This window comes from Pelecanus crispus, chromosome 12 (assembly GCF_030463565.1).
Source record: "Pelecanus crispus isolate bPelCri1 chromosome 12, bPelCri1.pri, whole genome shotgun sequence".
In the NCBI taxonomy this organism is placed as follows: Eukaryota; Metazoa; Chordata; class Aves; order Pelecaniformes; family Pelecanidae; genus Pelecanus; species Pelecanus crispus.
In genome coordinates this window covers 5,302,983-5,321,382 of record NC_134654.1, presented here as the reverse complement: position 1 = coordinate 5,321,382, position 18,400 = coordinate 5,302,983, and the positions used below count along the sequence as shown (strand labels likewise).

The 18,400-nt window shown below is 65.7% G+C and overlaps 1 protein-coding gene across 3 annotated transcripts in view; it reads left to right on the top strand.

The window, feature by feature from the left end:
- Window positions 1–18,031, top strand: part of ABR (ABR activator of RhoGEF and GTPase) — a 30,001-nt gene extending 11,970 nt beyond the window's left edge. For 2 of the 3 annotated variants that reach the window (XM_075720087.1, XM_075720088.1), the window contains 18 exons: window positions 731–791; window positions 3,339–3,391; window positions 3,554–3,694; window positions 4,036–4,157; window positions 4,276–4,441; window positions 4,577–4,699; window positions 4,774–4,849; window positions 4,993–5,097; window positions 5,612–5,686; window positions 5,827–5,924; window positions 6,031–6,162; window positions 14,093–14,152; window positions 14,289–14,398; window positions 14,675–14,814; window positions 15,321–15,455; window positions 15,755–15,860; window positions 17,607–17,754; window positions 17,942–18,031. In XM_075720087.1, coding sequence (XP_075576202.1) covers window positions 731–791; window positions 3,339–3,391; window positions 3,554–3,694; window positions 4,036–4,157; window positions 4,276–4,441; window positions 4,577–4,699; window positions 4,774–4,849; window positions 4,993–5,097; window positions 5,612–5,686; window positions 5,827–5,924; window positions 6,031–6,162; window positions 14,093–14,152; window positions 14,289–14,398; window positions 14,675–14,814; window positions 15,321–15,455; window positions 15,755–15,860; window positions 17,607–17,754; window positions 17,942–18,031 — 1,941 coding nt within the window. Of the gene's footprint in view, window positions 1–730; window positions 792–1,100; window positions 1,147–3,338; window positions 3,392–3,553; window positions 3,695–4,035; window positions 4,158–4,275; window positions 4,442–4,576; window positions 4,700–4,773; window positions 4,850–4,992; window positions 5,098–5,611; window positions 5,687–5,826; window positions 5,925–6,030; window positions 6,163–14,092; window positions 14,153–14,288; window positions 14,399–14,674; window positions 14,815–15,320; window positions 15,456–15,754; window positions 15,861–17,606; window positions 17,755–17,941 lie in introns of those variants that run through there. The other variant, XM_075720089.1, reaches the window with a different exon arrangement.
- The last annotated feature ends 369 nt before the right edge of the window (window positions 18,032–18,400 follow it).

The window sequence follows — 18,400 nt, the reverse complement described above, 5'->3', positions numbered from 1 at the left end:
TGCAGCGGGGACGGGGCTACCACGGCTGGGCTGTCCCGGTGCAGGATAGAGAACGCCGTGTCCGTGGCTGAGCCGACCGTGTGTGCTCTGCACAGATGCTCTCCCTGCCCTGGGGACTCCTGGGGACCGTCCCTGGGGTAGGGCCATCAGCGGCTGTGCCGGAGGGTCATGGTCTCTGGATGTTGTGGGGGTTTGCCCCCCGTCTTGCGCAAGCTCAGGTCGGGCTCAGCCCTCGCTGCTGTCATTTCTGGGATGCTGGGGCAGCCTGCACCCTCTCACCCTGTCCAGCGAGTGTGGGTGCTGGGTACTGGGCACCTGTGGCTCATCTCCTGCTGGCTGCATCTCCATGCCTGGCTCCCCTATAGAAAAGTGGACCTCCATGGCCACAGCCCGGCTCCCCGCTCCCTCCAACCCCTCCACAGAGTCTCTCCATGCCAGCTGTGGGTGCCCTGCTCTAAGGAGACTCATGGGGCACGTGGGGTCTGCGCTGTGGGTCCACTGTGTCCCAGCCACTGGGTGCAGCCAGAGCTGCTCCCGGCCAGGCAGCATCCCGTACAGTCCACACCTCCACCCCAGCACCCATGTGTGGCTTCCAGCATGGCCAGGCTGGGGCCGGGGGGAGATATCGGGGTGCAGGAAGGGTGGGGGGCACCCCATGACCTTGAGCAATGACCTTCCCCCCCCACCCCAGCCCCCCGTGGGCGGCTCTGATGGGCCTTTCCCTCCCTAGGAGCTGAAGGTGAAGGGCCCCAAGGACTCGAAGGAGAGCCACACGTCTGTCACCATGGAGGGTACGGCAGGCGCGGGCGTGGGGAGGGGGACGCAGCCTTTTGTCTGCGCGCGGGACCGGCGCGGATGAATTACTGAGCAGCTCACGCGAGTGGAGCCCTTTGTGTTCCCGTGTGCGGAGCTGGCAAGGATGGGGGGGAACGCAGCTCTTTAGGATGCTGGGGGCGTGCAGCAGCCCCCCACCCCCTGCCCACCCCCTCCTCCCCGCCCGCCGGCTGCGCCGAGAGCCGTGCTGAGGGGCCGATGCTGTGCTGCAGCCGGGCTGAGCTGCCGCGGGGCGGCAGAGATGGCTGCGCGGAGACGGGGCTGCCATGGAAATCCTCGTCGTTGTCCGGCTCTGCTGTAACTGCACCTACGGTGAGGTGGGGTGGTACGGTTCCGAATTCGGGTGTTGGCGGGGAGCGATGCTGTGGGGAAGCTGGCCCAGGGCTGGCTGTCCTTGCCTGGGGATGGAGGCTGCGTCGTGCTCTGCAGCCTGAAGTTGGGAGCGTCTTTGTTCCAGGCTCTATTGAATCATCTTGGCTCCAGCACATGCGGCCACGCGCTTGCCTTCCCAGCTGGGCAGGGGCTCGTGCCGGTGGTGGGATGGCAAGGGCCTGGGGCGGGCGGGGGGACCCCCCTCTGCCTGGGCTGCGCCGTGGGGAGGGCGATAGGATGGGGTCCGCGTTTGCTCGCTGGAGGCTGGGAGCATCGTGGAGCTGGAACGCCCATCTCTCCGCAGCTGGGGAGGAGAGGCACCGGGCATCCCTGCCTGCTGGTGCCTGGCCCCATGCTGCCCGCGTGTGGGTCCCGGGCCGGCGGGACCATGCCAGCGAGGAGCCCAGTGCTCATCCCTTGTGCCGGGACAGCCCCTCCCGGGGCTCCCCGGTGCTTTGCATGTGCCTGTAGTGATGAAGGTCCATCCTCCCCCCGGGTCCAGGGTGGGGAAAGAGGGGGGACACCCTGCCTGCCCCCTCCATCCCAGAGCAGGGCTCTCACTGGCTGCCACAGGGAGTGGGGCTCCGGTTTTACCTGCTGGCACAGAGTCGTAGGGGATGCAGCCTCCGGTTTGGGGTCCATCCCCACGTCCTTGCCTCCTGAGCAGAGACTGCCTGCTTGCCAGGACAGGGGGTCCCTCTCTCAGGACCAGGCACCACGAGGCAGCACCCTCTGGGAGAAGTGGGATGGGAGCCCCCCGCGGCTCATAGCACAGGATGGGGTGGGCAGCACCTTTCCCTCCTCTTCCCTAGCCTGAAGCCCGGCCCCGCCTGGCCCTGGCAGTTTGGGGAAGTGGTCTGAAGCGAAGGGAAAATCCACAGGCATCAGCCTGGGTGTAAGCAGCCCAGGGAGAGGTGCGAGCAGATGGGTGTAGGGAGCAGCACCGTGGATGTGCTTGCCTGCCAAAGAGCCGGGGAGGACGAGGAGGGTCCGGCTGCTTGGGGAGAAGCATGCCTCTGAAGAGACCCCCGAGCCAGTTTCCCACTGGGAGGGTGCGCAGCAGGAGAAAGGGGGTGTCTGTGCCCCGTGTGTGGGGCAGCTTGGACCCCGGCCCTGGACGGTGCTGCACATGCAGGGACGGCGGGGTGCAGGGAGGGGACACAGGGCAGCGGCATTGGGACGATGACTTGGCCCTTGGGGTCTGTGTAGGTGGGGGGTTTGCTGCCGACGGGGGCAGGCTGGGTTCCCCTTGCACCCAGGGCCGGCCGGGGCAGGGGGATACGGGGCATCTCATGGGGTGGCAGAACCCCACAAGGGCAGGTGGGGACAAGACCCGCCACCGAGCCAAAAGGGAAACTGAAAAAGCTGCCAGCTGCTGGGGGCGACGAGCGGCTCTTCTGCTCCACAGGCACCGCATGGCAAGCTGGCGGTGGCAGTGCCTGCACCGCGCCTGGGGAGGCCCTCCACCCTGGAGGGGGATGCGCAGTTGCGGCGGGGACGTCCCGCAGCTGGGCGCAGTTGGGGCAGAGCGGTGTTTGCAGCGGCCCCGCCGGCTTTGCCACCCGTGACCTGTGACAGCAGAGGGGAGGAGGAAATGGTGTCAGGGTCGGTGTCCCCATCGTGCCCCGTCGCGGGACAGGGACAGACCTTGCCAGCACGGGGCCGTGGCTGGAGCAGAGCGCCATGCGGGAAGCGCCATGCGGGAAGCACCATGCCGTAGTTGTCTGGGCTTGTCACCCCAGCGGGGACCTCACAGGCAGCCGTGCTGCTGGCGAAAACCCCTCGGGTGCAGCCCGGTGCACGTTGGGCAGCTGCCAGCACTGGGCTCTGCCCATGCTCCGCACACCAGCCCGGCCGTGGTTTCTCCGGCCCCTGGCACGGCGGGGCATGGGGCTGTGGCATTGAGCCTTGGCTCACCACCGCTCTGGGCAGTGACGTGATGGGCCAGCTGTCGCTGGCTCCATGCCAATGGACCACAGATGCTCACCCAGGGTTCTGCGCAGACCTGGGGGTCTCTGGACATCTGGTCTCCCCTCCTTGCCCCCGTGGGGTGCGATGCTAGCTCTCGCAGGTGGGAGAGGGGCCGGGGCCCCGGCGGTGGGTGGCTGCTGACACCTCCTCTCTCCCTGCAGCACTGCTGTACAAACCCATCGACCGGGTGACACGGAGCACCCTCGTCCTGCACGTGAGTGTGACACCAGTCCCAGGGCAGGGGGTGGCGGGGGGCTCTGCCTCCGTTGCTCCTGGGGACCCGCAGCTGGGGGAGCGCTGCTGGGGGGTCTCTGGGGTGGGTGCTGCAGGCAGGGCAGTGCCCTTGGGCCACTCAGCCATGCCTGTCCCCTTCCAGGACCTCCTCAAGCACACCCCGGCCGACCACCCCGACTACCCGCTGCTCCAGGACGCCCTCCGCATCTCACAGAACTTCCTCTCCAGCATCAATGAGGACATCGATCCCCGGAGAACAGCGGTCACCACCCCCAAGGGGGAGGTGAGGCAGCGGGGAGGGCAGTGCCCAGGCACAGGGTGAGGGCTGAGCCTTCTGCCAGCCCCTGGCTGGTGTCTCCACGCTGAGGAGCTCCATGGTGCTTGGCCGGGAGATGGAGGGTTTCCTGTAAGACGGAGTCCTAGGTGCAAGGTTAGGGCTCTATCTGGTCCTTGCTGCTTGCTGGTGCCCTACTGAGAGTATGGGACCCAAAATAGCACCCAGAGGACATGGACCTTCCCATGCCCCTGTTGATTTAGCTATGGAGAGGGACAGGAGCATCTGTCCCCTGCGGTTTGTAGGCCTTTCTCCCTGCCCACTCTCACGCCAGCCCTGCTGCCCCGCAGACCCGGCAGCTTGTCAAGGATGGCTTCTTGGTGGAGCTGTCAGAGGGCTCGCGGAAGCTGCGGCACGTCTTCCTCTTCACCGACGTGCTGCTCTGTGCCAAGCTGAAGAAGGCGGCGGCGGGGTAAGGAGGGTGCTGGGCATGGGGGGAATGTGTCACACCCCCCCCGTCCTCCAGCGGGCCGAGGGATGTGCCAGGAGGGAGGGTCAGGCATCGCTCAGTGCCCGCTCCCCGGCTGCAGGAAGCACCAGCAGTACGACTGCAAGTGGTACGTGCCCCTGGCCGACCTGGTATTCCCATCACCGGAGGAGTCGGAGCACTGCCCGCAGGTCCACGTCATCCCCGACCACGAGCTGGAGGACATGAAGATGAAGATCTCGGCCATCAAGAGCGAGGTGCAGAAGGAGGTGAGAAGAGGGTGTGGGTGGTCAGGGAGGGCGTGAGACCTGCTGCCGGGGTGGGTGCCTTCCTCTGGGGTCAGGGATGGGACATGGTGGGGTTGGGGGCACCTGTGAAAGCTCCTGTCCACTCGCCACCTGCAGAAAGCCAACAAGGGACAGAGCCGGGCCATCGAGCGCCTCAAGAAGAAGATGTTTGAGAACGAATTCTGGCTGCTCCTCAACTCGCCCGCCATCCCATTCCGCATCCACAACCGCAACGGGAAGGTGAGGAGGGTGGGCTGGGGGCCGGGGTCAGCCCTGCCTGCGCACAGCCTGCTGCATTGCCCTCTCTCTTGCAGAGCTACCTCTTCCTGCTGTCGTCCGACTATGAGAGGTCCGAGTGGAGGGAGGCCATTCAGAAACTACAGAAAAAGGGTAAGTTTGGGGCTGCCAAGGCCCTCTTGGAGCTCCTGGCCCCTCCAGGGACCATGAGGAGGTCTTGCAGGATCACAGCCTACTGGATCCCTGGGCCAGCACTGGCTGCATCCCTCTGAAGCTCCTCTCCTGTCCTCTCCCAGACCTCCAGGCCTTCGTCCTGAGCTCGCTGGAACTGCAGGTGCTCACAGGATCCTGCTTCAAGCTACGCACCGTCCACAACATCCCGGTCACCAGCAACAAGGACGGTGAGTGTCTGCTGGGCTGGTGGGTCCCTCTTTGCCTCCAGATGATGCCGGGGAGGAGCTGCGGGGTCCCTGGTCGGGGACCCTGGCTGTGCAGGGGGACAGCTACCCAGCAGGTGGCACTGCCGGAGCAGAGTCAGGCTCCCAGGCAGAGCAATCCCAGCTGCAACATGGGGCTGCTTTTGGGGTCTCTTCAGCACCCCCATGGGCTGGGCAGGACCAGGGTGTCCCCCAGGGCAAGACCCAGCCAGCCTTACTGGGAACCTCCCCCAGGGCTGCCCAGCAGCAGGAGAGCTCAGGGTGTCTGGCAGGGATGATCGGCAGCCGGGGATATGTGTCCTCTTCCAGACCTTGGGGATGGCCCTCCGGTGGGTTGGGGCCATTGGGGTGTCACTGCAGGCACCCAGTGCTCGCTATGGCAAAGGCTGCCTCGGGGACCGCCAGCCCCACACGCTGGCCCCGGGGCACAGGATGTGGCGGCTGAGCCCTGATGCAGCCTCTCCTCTCCCCGCCGCAGACGATGAGTCCCCCGGGCTCTACGGGTTCCTGCACGTCATCGTCCACTCCGCCAAGGGCTTCAAGCAGTCTGCCAGTAAGTGTGGGTGCCCACCCTCGCTCAGAGGTGCCGGTGCCGGTGCTGGGGTCCAGCATGTGGCCCCGCTCTGCCCGCAGCGCTCCCCCGGGAGCCGGTGGGGAAGTTCCTCGGGCGCTGAGCGGTCTCTGCTCCCCCAGACCTTTACTGCACGCTGGAGGTGGACTCCTTCGGCTACTTCGTCAGCAAAGCCAAGACCAGAGTTTTTCGGGACACCACTGAGCCACAGTGGAATGAGGTGAGAGGAGGGTGGCAGGCTGGGAGGAGACTCTGCCCCCCCTTTCCTTTCCAGCCCCAGTTTTGAAGCTGCTCTGGGGCTGAGCCACCCTCCCTCCGCACCCCAGGAGTTTGAGATCGAGCTGGAGGGCTCCCAGTCCCTGCGCATCCTCTGCTACGAGAAGTGCTACGACAAGACCAAGCTCAACAAGGACAACAACGAAATTGTGGACAAGATCATGGGCAAGGGGCAGATCCAGGTACGCGCTGGGGCTTTTGGGCATCTTCTCACCCAGTGTTGGACTTCTTGGGGCCAGGCCACCTGGGCTGGGAGGGTTGCCCTGGGGTGATGCCTGGGATGGGAGGTGCCTGGCAGCATGGGCGGGCAGCTCCGCTTTTGGGAGCGGGGTACAGGGATTGTGGCTTGGGGTTGAAGGCAGCGAGGTGGGTGGGCATCAGGCATGTGGGTGATGGTCCTACGGCACGGCGGCCGCAGGAAAAGGTGGGATAAGGTGAGAGGGGGTCCTGCGGAGGTGGCAAAGCCAGCAGCCACCCAGCTGGGCTGGGAGCGTTTCTGTTCTGCCACCCTCCGTGCTGCAGCCCTGGGGGGCTGCGGGGAGGGGGTCAGCACCCGCCCCAGGGAGGGCTCTGAGCGTGCAGCCCCCCACCCCTCCCCGCCAGCCGTGGCTGTCCCCCTCTGCCACCATCTGCCTCCCCTGTGCCTCCATCAGCCGCTGTTATGGCAACGAGGGTTTCCAGGGCAACGGCTGAGCCGCCTCTGATTGGCGGTTGCCAGGCAGGGAGGATGGAGGCCTGGACTGCCCTGAGATGCTCCCAGGTGAGCGGGACTGGGAAGATGCAGGGGAGCAGGCAGCCCCCAGACCCCACGTCCCCCCAGCACTTGCCTTGGCCAGACTGCAGGGAGGCCCAGGGCAGCAGGGATGGTTTGGGACGGGGGTGCCCCTGTGTTTTCCTGGCGGGGACCCCTGGTCCAGCTGCTTTCCCCCCTGTGCTGGGGCCAGCATCGTGCCTGGGACACAGCCCTCGACCCAAGGCCACTTCAAAGGGCCTGGCGTGGCCGCCTGCTCCGTGGGAAAGTGACTGAGGGCAGGTCCCCGGGGAGCGGGGAGCAGCACGGAAATGCTGCTGGGAAGGGGACACTGGCGGGGGATGGCACGGCACCGGGTGCGGGATAGGGCTCAGCTTCGCCGGTGGCTTTTTCATGCCCGAAATCACCCATCTGTTGCTCCCTCCCCAGGGGAATGGCGGCGTGGGGGTGGCGCTGGGCCAAGCGGGAGGGCTGGGGCGGGGAAGGGGCTCGGTGCCCCGTGGGGATCAGCCCAGCTGCGCTCTCGGAAATAGCCTGGATCAACAAACATGAGTCACGCTGGGAGACATGGGGGTCGGGACAGGGACAGCACAGCTTGTCCCCGCCATGTGAAAGTCATGGGGGAAGAAAGGGAGAGAGAAAGAGGCCCTGGGGCTGCTTATCCCAAGGAGGACCCGGCTGGATGGAGTGGTGTCAGGGTTGGGGCTGTCCTGCCGTCACCCAGAACGACAGCTTGGCCCCTGGCCTGGGAGTGGGGTGGGTGGCAGGGCAGGGACGGGGCAGCACGGCTACAGGCAGGATGGGCAGTGCCGCTCGTGGGGCTGTGGGTTGTGGCCGAGCCCCAGCGTTGCCCCCTTGCCCTCTGCCCTGAGCTTTTCAAGCAGCCGTGCTGCCCCGGATGGTCCTTACCCCAGCCAGTCCCCGGGCTCGTTGTGAGCTACTGCTGGTTCCAGTTAGCAGCAGGAGTGGGAGACACTGGGAGCGCTGGCATCAGCAGCTCAGTAAATGCCTGTGGTGTGGGGGGGGGCTGCCGTGATGGCTGAACCCCCCCCCCCCCCACCCCTCATGGCCAGTGCTGTGCCTGCTGCCCAGCCCTAATCTGATGGCCCAGGCACGTGGGTCGGCCACGAAAGCAGCTTAGTGGCATTATGGGCTGGCGGGAGCGGGTCAGCGTGCGAGGGGGACACTGCAGCCCCTCTGCGGGGAGCAGCAGGGGCCTCCTGAGGCTGCGGAGGTACCACAGGCAGGACTCATCCTGCCGGCCCAGAGGACATGGCTGTGTCCACGGAGGGGCTGTGGTTGGCACCAGCCTCCTCTCGAGCATCCTGGCAATGAGCCCCGAGGGGTCTGCGGCGTGGCGAGCGTTGGACCCCTACCCCACACCCTGTCCCTGTGGCTGGCTGAGGGTGGGCACCCTGTGCCACGGTGACTGCTCTGTGGGAAGGCGTGTCTGGGCATGGGGACAGCTCCGCTGTTGGCATTAACCCCGTTTTGTTGTTGTTAACCCCGTTTTGCATGCAGTTTCCGAGGCTGGGATGTGCTGTGGCTGGGGTAGAGGTGCTGTGGGGGGCTCGTGTCCCAATGGAGGGCTCGTGTCCCCAGCGCTGCAGGGCTCAGCCCTGCTCTGACCTGTCCCAGTTGCTCCCAGCAGCTGGGCTGCCTCGCCTGGGGCTGTGTCCCATGGGTGCTGGCAGGGGTGCCCGGTGCTGTGGCGGGCTGGCAGACAGACGCTGAGGGTAGGCAGAACAGGCTGTGGGTGCTTGTGCCCACAGTGCAGAGAGGAGAGGCTGGATCTGGCCCCCACGGCCTGGGGTGGGCAAGGAGACAGCGCGTGAAGGGGGTATCGGGGTGCTGCTGGGGGGACAGGGCAGGACGGAGCAGCCCCTTACCCAGCCCCCATTTGAGGCACGGGGGGATGCGGCTGTTGAAGTGCTGTCATGGGCACGGTGCCTGCCATACCCGCAGGGAATAGCTGCCTGCCTGCCTGTCTGTCTGTCCCCCTCACACTGGGCTGGTGGAGGCTCCGGAGGGGGAGATTTGTGGTGTCGGGGCTCCCTGGACCTGCAGGGACGCCCAAGGTGACCCTGTGGATTCAGGGGGCTGCTGAGGGCTGGACCTGGGGACAGCGCAAGTCCCCCTAAATCCTGCACCTCGCCATGTCCCTGCCTGTCAGGAGAAGCTGCGGGCAGGCAGGCAGGGACCCTTGCAGGGCTGGGGTGCATCCCATCCCCCTGCCCTGCAGCCCTGCCCCACCACATCACCCCCCGGCAGCGGGGCTGACAAGGGCCAGGGCAGGCTGGGGGGGGGGCTCCCTGCCAGTCCCTAGGCCTGACAGGAGACCCCAAAAGTCCCCTCCCCGTGCCCCTGGCCGAGAGCAGGGGGGCCAGCCCGGCTACTCCGCGGAGCCGGGGATGCTGCGGCCGACAGTGGCGATGTCCCCGATGGCTGCGGGCAGGGGCTGCCGGCGGCGGGGGGCCGGGCGGCCCCTCCAGCCTCCCCGAGCGGCGGCAGGGCGAGAGTTAAACGCGTGGGGGCCGCCGGGGGGGGGGGGGGGGGGGGGCTGCCTTTGAGTCACTTCCTCGAAGGGGGAGGGAGGCTTTTGGGGCTGCCGAGCCGCCTCTCGCCAGCCTGGCTCACGCCCTGAAGATGAGCCCTGCCCGCTCGCCTCCCCGCCGCCCCCGCCGGGCTCCCCTCGCCGGCCCCCGCCGCCCCGGCCGCCGCTGACCCCCCGCCCGGAGCAGGCGGGATGCGGGTGCTGTCCTAACGCAACCCCGGCCACCCCCCCCGGGCCCTCCCGGCCCCCCTCGTCTCGCCTCCCGGAGCCGAAGCGATCGCCGCGATGACGGAGGTGCTGGTGCAAGCGGACGGCAGCCCCGGCCCCGTGGGCGAGCGGCCGGAGCGCGGCGTGGAGGAGCCCGAGGGGAAGCGTGCCCCCAACACGGGGGCCCGGCTGTGGGGCAGGGTGCGCAGCAAGCTGCTCCGGCAGAAGGTGCCTCTCGGGGTGCGCAGGGTGGGGACGGCTCGGGGGGGACGGTGGCAGGCACCGAGGGGGCTCTGGGACCCGTGTCGCCGGGCTCTCTGCTGTGTGTGGCGGCCGTGGCTTTTTGGCTGGCGGCTTTGTGGGGTGCAGGGGGCTCTGCGGAGAGGGCTGTGGGGTCCGCGCGTGGAGCGGGGAGGCTGTTTGGGTGCTTTGGGAGCTCTTAAAGCAGTTAGCGGCCTGTGGGGTGCTCGCGTCCCTCCTTCCCTCTCCCTCTGCGCGCCGGGGGGGCTGAGCCGTTTGTGCTGGGGGGTCCTGTGGGTGCAGGGGAGCTCCCTGGGGCTCGCCCAGGAGGCAGCGATGCTTGCAGGCTGGCCGGGACCGTGGCACCGCAGCACCCGGTGCCTGCGTACCCCCTCTCGTCAGGGTGCTGTTTGGCTTGCAACCCCCTCCCTCCCGGGTCCATCCAGGCTCCCCTGAGCTCGCAGCTGTGTCGCAGCCCCATCAGCCGGTGCTGCCCCTCTCTGGGGCAGGACGGGGGGCAGGGGTGGGCAACAGAGGTGATGAGGAAGGGGGACAGCACCATTGCAGGCCATCCCAGAGCCCCCACAATCTCATGGGCGACTCCAGGCGTTTCCCTCCGCGGGGTCCCCCTGCACGGAGAGCTGCTGGCTCGGGGCTTGGCTGCGGGCAGGAGATGCCTGGGCACGTGGGGGTTCGGTTTGGCAGCAGCGGGCCGAGGTTTGCTTGGCGGCGGGGCTGCCTGTGACGCAGCGGCATTAACCTCGATTCTGTGCCGCCGCCGCTCCCGCAGAGGGGATTAAGGGGCAGCGAGGGCTGTGCAGGGAGGCTGCCCAGCGGCTGCTGCTGGCTGTTGCTGGGTCAAAACATGAGGGGGTTTCGTTTCCCGGCCCCACGTGTCCCCACCACGGCCACCAGCTTCCCTGCCTGCTGCCAACTGGGAGCACTGGGGCTGCAGGGACAGGATGTGGCCCCGGCAGGTCTGTGCACGGTCCTGGCGTGTGGTGGGTGTCTGCAGCTTCTCGGGTCGCTCTCAGACAGAGCTGTGAATCGTCGCTTTTTTTGGGCAGCGTTTGCTGGTGCGGGGGCCGCTCTGCCCCCACGGCACAGAGCAACTCAGGGACCACCTGTTCCCTGGGGAGGGAGCTGCCGGCACGGGGGTCTGGTGCGGGCATCTCCTGCCCAGCAGAGCCGGGGCAGATGTGGGAGTGCAGGCTGGCGTGGCCATAGGTGCTGTGCTGATGGGAAGCAACCCCAGTTGTAGCAGCTCCCCTGGGATCCCGCTCCCCAGGACCATGGCGGAGATGGCCTCGCCAGCTGAGTCACCGGTTTGCTCCCGATGGCCTCACCCGGGCCGAAGGTTGGGTGACCTCATGGGTGTGAGGCGCGAGGAAGGGATGTGGCCAGGCTGGCAGCCCCTATCCTGCCGCAGCATCCCGGTGCTCGGGACCCTGGAGAGCCGCCATCAGCGTTTGGAGCCATCCCAGCTCCTCACCCAGGAGCCCCGGGGACCCGGCACAGCCGGGTCTGTCTCGGCTGCCGCTGCCCACGCAGGAGCTGTATCTGCAATGCACAGCTCAAAGGTGTCTTGAGGACAAAATCCCAGGATGTGGCCTCATCCTCTTGAGTCCAGCCGCCCCATGCGTGGGACAAGCAGCAAGCAGGGGCTGTGGGAAGCCAGCACCAGCAGAACTGGGGGGGCCCTCTGCATCCGGAGCCTCCCCAGGACGCACGAAGCTCTGCAGGGCTGCTCATCACCTGCCGCGCTGCCGCCTTTCCTTCTGCAACCCAGGGGCCTTGTCCTACAAGCAAACACCTTTGGATAATTTGGGAAAATGGGATGATGGCACATCTGCAGCCAGGACCAGGGAGTGTTTCACCTCGCCGTGGATGAGCGTGGCACCGTGGTAGATGCTGGCCTGGGCACGGATGCTGCGCCGCTGCTGAGTCCTCTGAGATGTAGGAGGGAGCAGGAGAGGCACCGGTGACTTGGCTGAGCCATTTCCCTGGGCACAGGCTGGTGTTTGAAGCCAGCTGAGTGTCGAGTTGCTAAAGAGGAACCGACGTGGGACAGCAGCAAGTCGCTTGTGCCATCCTGCACAGAGCTGGCAGGGAAGCTGTTCCCGGGGGGCTCCCAGGCCAGCAGTTCCCCACTGGCCCAGGACATCCCTGCGCCATGCTGGAGCAAGGCAGCTCCCTTTGGAGGAGAAGGAGATGGTGGTGGTAGCTGCGATGGGGTGTTTGCCAGCTCCGCGTGGGCAGGAGCTGCCTCTGGCACTGTGGGTGGATGCTCCCGTCCGTCTCCAACGCCTGGAGATGAAGCATTAGCCACGGCTTTGCTTCCTGCAGGGAGCAGGCAGCGTGGCGGTGCTGCCTGCTGCGTGGGGTGCCAGCGGGCAGGGCTGGAGGAGTGCTGGGGCCAGGCCACAGCCCGGTCCCCTGCGGGTGCACAGGGACCTGCCCCAGCTGCAAGGGAGCTTGGGCCGGTGGCACCAGCTGAACTAGCTCAAATTCAGGGCTGTGCCAGCTGCTGCAGGGAGCTGGATGGGGACGATTCTGCCCAACCATGGGCAAGCGGCTGTAGGAAGGTGGCACGCTCAGGATAAGGTCTGCAGCGCTGATGGCAGTGAACCTGGCTTTTATTAAAGCTTTCTTCAGAGCCCTGCTAAAGCCCTTCCAGATGTGAGCTGCCAGGGCCATCGGAGCCAGGGGGACCCAGGGGACGGGGATGGGGAAGGCGTATGTGGTGGTTGCAATTAAACTCGCGCTGCAGAGCGGGGAGGCCCATGGCTCCCGACTTGGCTGGGGGGTGAAGGGCTTCACTGCTGCTGACTGCGGCTTGCACGGTTGGATGCTGCCACGAGCGGGACCTGGCTATGCGGGGAGAAGGGGCGAAAGCCCCATGGGACAGGCGGCGTTGGGCTGGCATTGGCCATGGTGGGGGCATGGCAGTGCTGGGGGATCTGGCGCTGGGGAGGGAACACGGGGGAGTTGGAGTGGCAGAGCTGGGGCTGGCGGCGGTCTGGCTGCAGCCTCGTGATCCTGGCATCCAAACCTGCTGCAGGGCCCCACGGGAGCCCAGGGCAGCTGCAGCCTTCTTCCTCCTCCTCCTCCCGCTCCCCCCCGCTGCTGTTCCCAGCAGCCGCAGGACTGGCAGGGCTGGGGTAGGGGCACCAGGGAGGGCTCCACGTCAGGAGCCATTCCTGGGCTGTGCTGGAGAACACAGTGTTTTGGTCTGTGCTGGAGATTGCAGCGTTTTGGGCCATGCTGGAGATCACAGTGTTGCCCATGGCACCGCAGCCGCCAAGGAGCTGCTGAGGCTCACCATGGCACGGGGCTGGGCATGGGGTGATGCCGTGGCGCTGGGTCTGTGCCAAAAGCCGGGGCAGCTTGAGCCTGTCCTTGGGTGTGTGAGGTCTTGGTGTGCAAAAACAACACGAGGGACCCCAGTGTCCCCCCCATCATGACATGTGTGGTTTCATAGGCAGCCAGAAGCTGGGGCAGGGGAACAGCAGCTCCAGAGCAGCAGCTCTGGCCATCTTTGCACTCGCCCGGAGCATCTCCCGAGCCAGCAGCTGTAGGAAACCCCCGCGTCCTTGAGGAGTGACCCCACACGCTTGGCGTGAGCCTCGCCTGGCAGCTGCATGCATGTGGCCCTGGGAGCCCCCGCCAGCTCCCGCATGCCCTCCCCTTCCCTGAGGGGACATTAGTACCAGGCTCTGCCCTGCTGCCCGCCCCGTGCATTACAGGGATCGATGGGGCCGGATCGATACCACCAGCTGGGGACTGAAAAGCCCCGAAAGGCAACTGCACCCACCTCGGCCCAGCGCTGGGGCCCGGCGCCTGCCACGGCACGTGCCAGGGCCTTGGGAATGCCAGCACCTCACCGCAGCAGCCGGGCGCCGGGGCAGCATCACCAAGTCCCCCGCTAGCCCCAAAGCCAGAAATAGCGGAGCCCGTCATTCCCAGGGGTTATAAATAGCCTTGGCTATGGGGAGACGTTGTTTTTCTGCACGGAAAATGCTGCCCTAGTTCTGTTTTATCAATCTGCCGCCAGAAATAGTCCTGATTTCTTGGAAATTTCTTGCTGCTTGGATGTGTGTTAAAGCGCTGCCTTGCGGGGGCCAGGGGAGGACGGGGTGGGGAGGCTGAGCCCACCCGGCTTTGGGGCACAGCCAGAGGGACCCCAGACCTTCCTCTCTCCATCCTCCTGCCACGGGCAGCACGTAGCCAGGGAAGAGCGTGTCCCGTGCCCAACACCGTCTGCGGGTCAGGGGCTCCAGGGGCTGCAGGGCTGGGGTGGCAAGTGGGGCTGGCGTGGGGTTGCGTCCCTGCGGAGCTCTCACACCATCTCTCCTCGCAGCTGGACCCGCAGGCCGTGCAGACGAAGAACTGGCACATGGACGTGATTGAGATGAACGGGGTAAGTGGGGCCGCAGGGACGCGCAGCCCCTCGCTTTGATGGCAGCCCCTTCCCCGGGACTGTGCCATGCCCTCATGCGATGTGGAGGCAATGGGCCAGGGCTGGGTTGCTGGGACTCACCCCCTGTCTCTCGCAGATCAAGGTGGAGTTCTCCATGAAGTTCACGAGCAGAGACATGAGCCTGAAGAGGACCCCGTCCAAAAAGCAGACTGGTGTTTTCGGGGTCAAAATCAGCGTCGTGACAAAGTACGTGTGGGGTTGGGGGGGCTGATCTGCTCCGGTCCCTATGGGCCTGGGGGACTCGGGGGACCTGCTCCGTCCTTGCAGCATGTCTCCTTGGTCCCACCAACACCGGGGGAGCTCGACTTTTGCTCTTTGCTGGGGACTTGCCCGTTCCTTTGCCAGCCCCATCCCTCCCACCCAGCGTGCCCATCCTGCCCCTGGCCCAGGGTTTGCAGGGCTGGGCTGGCCACGGCAGGGTCCCCTGGGAATCTCTGCTCATGCCTCTGCTTTCGGAGCCAGGCGCGAGCGCTCCAAGGTGCCTTACATCGTGCGCCAGTGCATCGAGGAGGTGGAGAAGAGGGGCATCGAAGAGGTTGGCATCTACAGGATCTCTGGCGTCGCCACTGACATCCAGGCATTGAAGGCTGTCTTCGATGCAAGTGAGTGTCCTGGGGGACAGCCACCCTTTGTGTCACGTTCCCGTGGGAGGGTTCACAGGCACCAAGAACCACCCCCAGTCCCCTGCCCTGCAAGCGCAGGGTCTGGTTATTGCACTGCACGTGTGCAAAATGTGCCAGTGTGCCCAGGAAGGGTCTGGGGGTGAGGAGGAGGGTGTAGCTAGGAAATCAAACACCCAGATGTCCCAGCCTTGTTTGTGCCTTGGTGTCTCTGAGCTGCTGCCATGCCTGGCCAGCTCCTGGGAGACACTGACTCAGGGCAACGTTGCAAATGGATTTGCAAATTGTTCCATGTCCCGTTGCCCAGCCAGGCAGGAGCTGCTCAGCTCTTCCCAGCCCCAGCCTGGCTAAACGGGGCCATGGACCCAGCGATGCTGTCCCTGCCCTCCGGCCGGCAGCCTGCCCGGATAGCTGGGGTGGCGCGGGGGGTTGAGACCCAGAGGGGAAGGAGGCACAGGAGCCGTCACACATGGGTGCTCTCTGGACAGATAACAAGGACATCTTGGTCATGCTGAGTGACATGGACATCAATGCCATCGCCGGCACGCTGAAGCTGTACTTCCGTGAGCTGCCCGAACCCCTCCTCACTGACAGACTCTACCCCGCCTTCATGGAGGGGATCGGTAAGGGCTCGGGGGTGGGGAAGGGGTTGGTGCCCAAGCGTGGCTGTTTGGCATTGCCTGCTCCGGGATGGGAGACTCCTGAGGCTCCTTCCCAGCTTGGCCCACTCGGTCCTGGCTGTCCTTGCTGGCTCCAGGCCAGCTTGGGGCTCGTGGTGCTGCTCCCCGGGGCGCAGGCAGAGCCCTGCGGGGTTTGGCCACTCGTGCACCAGCTGCAGGGAGGCGTCCGGCCACGGTGGGTCCTGCTGCTGCACAAAATATCACCAGCCCCTGTCCTGAGCCCTCTCCCTCCTTGTCTCCAGCCCTCTCGGATCCTGCTGCCAAGGAGAACTGCATGATGCACCTTCTCCGCTCGCTGCCTGACCCCAACCTCATCACCTTCCTCTTCCTGCTAGAGCACTTGAAAAGGTAACGGCTCGGCTTGGCCCCCTGAGCAGGGCAAGCAGCAGCTCCCACAGGGCCGCCTGGCACAGGCGGGAGGTGCAGGACGGGTCTGTGTTGCTGCTTTGCCGTGGGGATGGGACGTGAGCGGAGTTAGAGCTGCTGTCTGCTTCCCGCGGTGCCGGTGTGGCTGCAGGCTGATCCCAAACTGGAGGCAATGGTGCTGTGCTGGTGCAGACCGGGGCTGCAGGTGGCAGCCGGGGCCAGCAATGGCAGCTCGGTGTCAGGCAGGTGGCAGAGTGCCCCTTTCCTCTTCCAGCCCCTCTGAGAAGGTGCAGCCCCAGCTGTGTCCCACCTGCCCCGTCTCCCCGGGCTCCGGCACTTTCGCCAGGGTCCTGGCCAGGCTGCAGCCTGCTCAGGCTGGGACCCAGCATGCTGTGAGTCTCTTCGGCTGGTGTCGGCGTTGGCATCCCACGGCTCCTCTCTGTGGGCCCCGTAGGATGCTGGAGGGATTCTGGAGCCATTCTGCCCCACAGAGCAGCCCCTGGCACCCCAGGGCCACCAGCCACGGTGCCAGCGGGGACTGCGCAGCACACGGCCGCTCAGGCGGGTCAGCTCTGCGGGGAGCACGCGTCCTCTGGCAAGATGCGCTGTTGGCTGCCACAGCCCGTGTGCGGCTGGTTGGACAAGTTCTCCATGGGGAGCAGCTGGCCGCGGTGCAGGACAGGGAATCAATTGGGAGCTGTGCAGTGTCCCCCTTAGCAGGAAAACTGTGCTGCATCCCTTCCCACCAGTCGCCCCTGCAAAACAAGGTGTGATAATCCCTGTAACTTGTTTGCAGTGGGTGGCCGAGACCCAGAGACGGTCAGCTCTGCAGACATGTCCCAAAGCTGCAGGTGATGCCCCGCGTCGCTCATCCTGGAGCGAGTGCAGCAATGCGTGGTTTGCTGAGCTTTATTTTGGCCCAGATGAAACCCATCCAAACCTGGGGACGGGTGGTTCTGGGGCTCACCGGGGTCTCCTGAAACCCACGGAGGGCACGGGGCTGTGGGCAGGGCAGCGGTGCAGCACACAGAGCCCGGCCAGAGCTGGCCATGAGTTTGAGACCGGGGCTCACAGCTCATGTTACTTGCATCATGAAGTGGGGTTTTTTTTGGGTTGGGTTTTTTTTTTTTCCTTTTTTTTCCTGTGGTTTGGCTAAAACCTAATAGAAAAAGTGATTGATGCTGGGGGGTGGAGAAGGAAAAATCCATTTCCATCCTGAGAACTGGGCACAGCCAGTTCCCACATCTGCTCCCCTGGCTGGGGCTCAACCGTGCAGCCTGTGCCGGGGAGCACAGCTGCCTCCTAACATGGCAGTGCTGTGGCCCCGCTTCCCTCGGTGCGGGCTGGCTGGGGTCCTGCGGGGTCGGAGGGGTAGGGAGCCTTGGAGGGAGCGGGTGCAGGGAGGCGCGGGCTGGTGTGGAGCTCTCCGTACCCTGCCAGGGCTTGGGAAGGGTGGAGGCTCCGCAGCACATAAGCAAGCAAGGGCTTGGTGGCTGCCACATCACACCCGGGGCTCCCGGCCAGGCCCGGCGGCTTCGGCGGAGGCCATGAAGGGGGCAGAGCTCCCTCCCCTGCACCTGGGTTTGCTGGGGGCTGCGAAGGGCACGGGCAAGCTGGAGGTGCCCTGCTGGAGCTGGGAGAAGGGAGATCAGCACTCGCCCCATGGCTGTGCTGCTCCGGGAGAACGGCATTAGGGTCTCACCCTCCCTCTCTCCCCGTACCCTGCAGGGTAGCTGAAAAGGAGCCCATCAACAAAATGTCTCTCCACAATCTGGCCACAGTCTTTGGGCCGACACTGCTGAGACCCTCAGAGGGGGAGAGCAAGGCACACCTCACCCTGGCCTCCGACATCTGGTCCCACGACGTGATGGCCCAGGTAAGAGCCGTGCGGGGCCACAGCCCACGCCAGCATCCCTGGGGCAGGGAGCGGAGGGGTTTACCTGCCTGTCTGGGTGGGTTTGTCCCTCTTTGCTGGATGCGGCTGCACAGGGACAAGCTGGGACATGGCAGCTCTGCCCTTTTTTTTGGCCTAACATCCCCCCCCCGCCTTTTGCCTGCTACAGGTCCAGGTCCTTCTCTACTACCTGCAGCATCCTCCCATCTCCTTCACTGAGCTGAAACGCAACACACTTTACTTCTCCACGGACGTGTAGCCTGCAGGGAGAAGGCACCAGCTGCAAACACTCCCAGCTCCCTGCTAGGGGACACGGACTGGATCGCAGCCCCCCAGGGAGACCGGCCTGGACCCAGGACGGTGCCGCCTGCAGCTCCTGTACAATCACGTACCAGTGGCCCGGTCCCACCCCAGGCGCCATGCCGCTCTGTAAAGTAGTCGTGTCTTATGTCCCTTCTTGTGTTCAAGAATTGTTTTTATGTATATTTGTTCAACGGAAGAGGTAGTGACTGACAAGGGCTGTGGACACAGGCTTCCCCCTTGGCTAGTTTTCTCCTGGACTCCTTTCTGCCTGCTCACTCCTACGAGGCGCCCCTTGTCTTGCCCAGCTCGAAGCCTGCAGCATCCC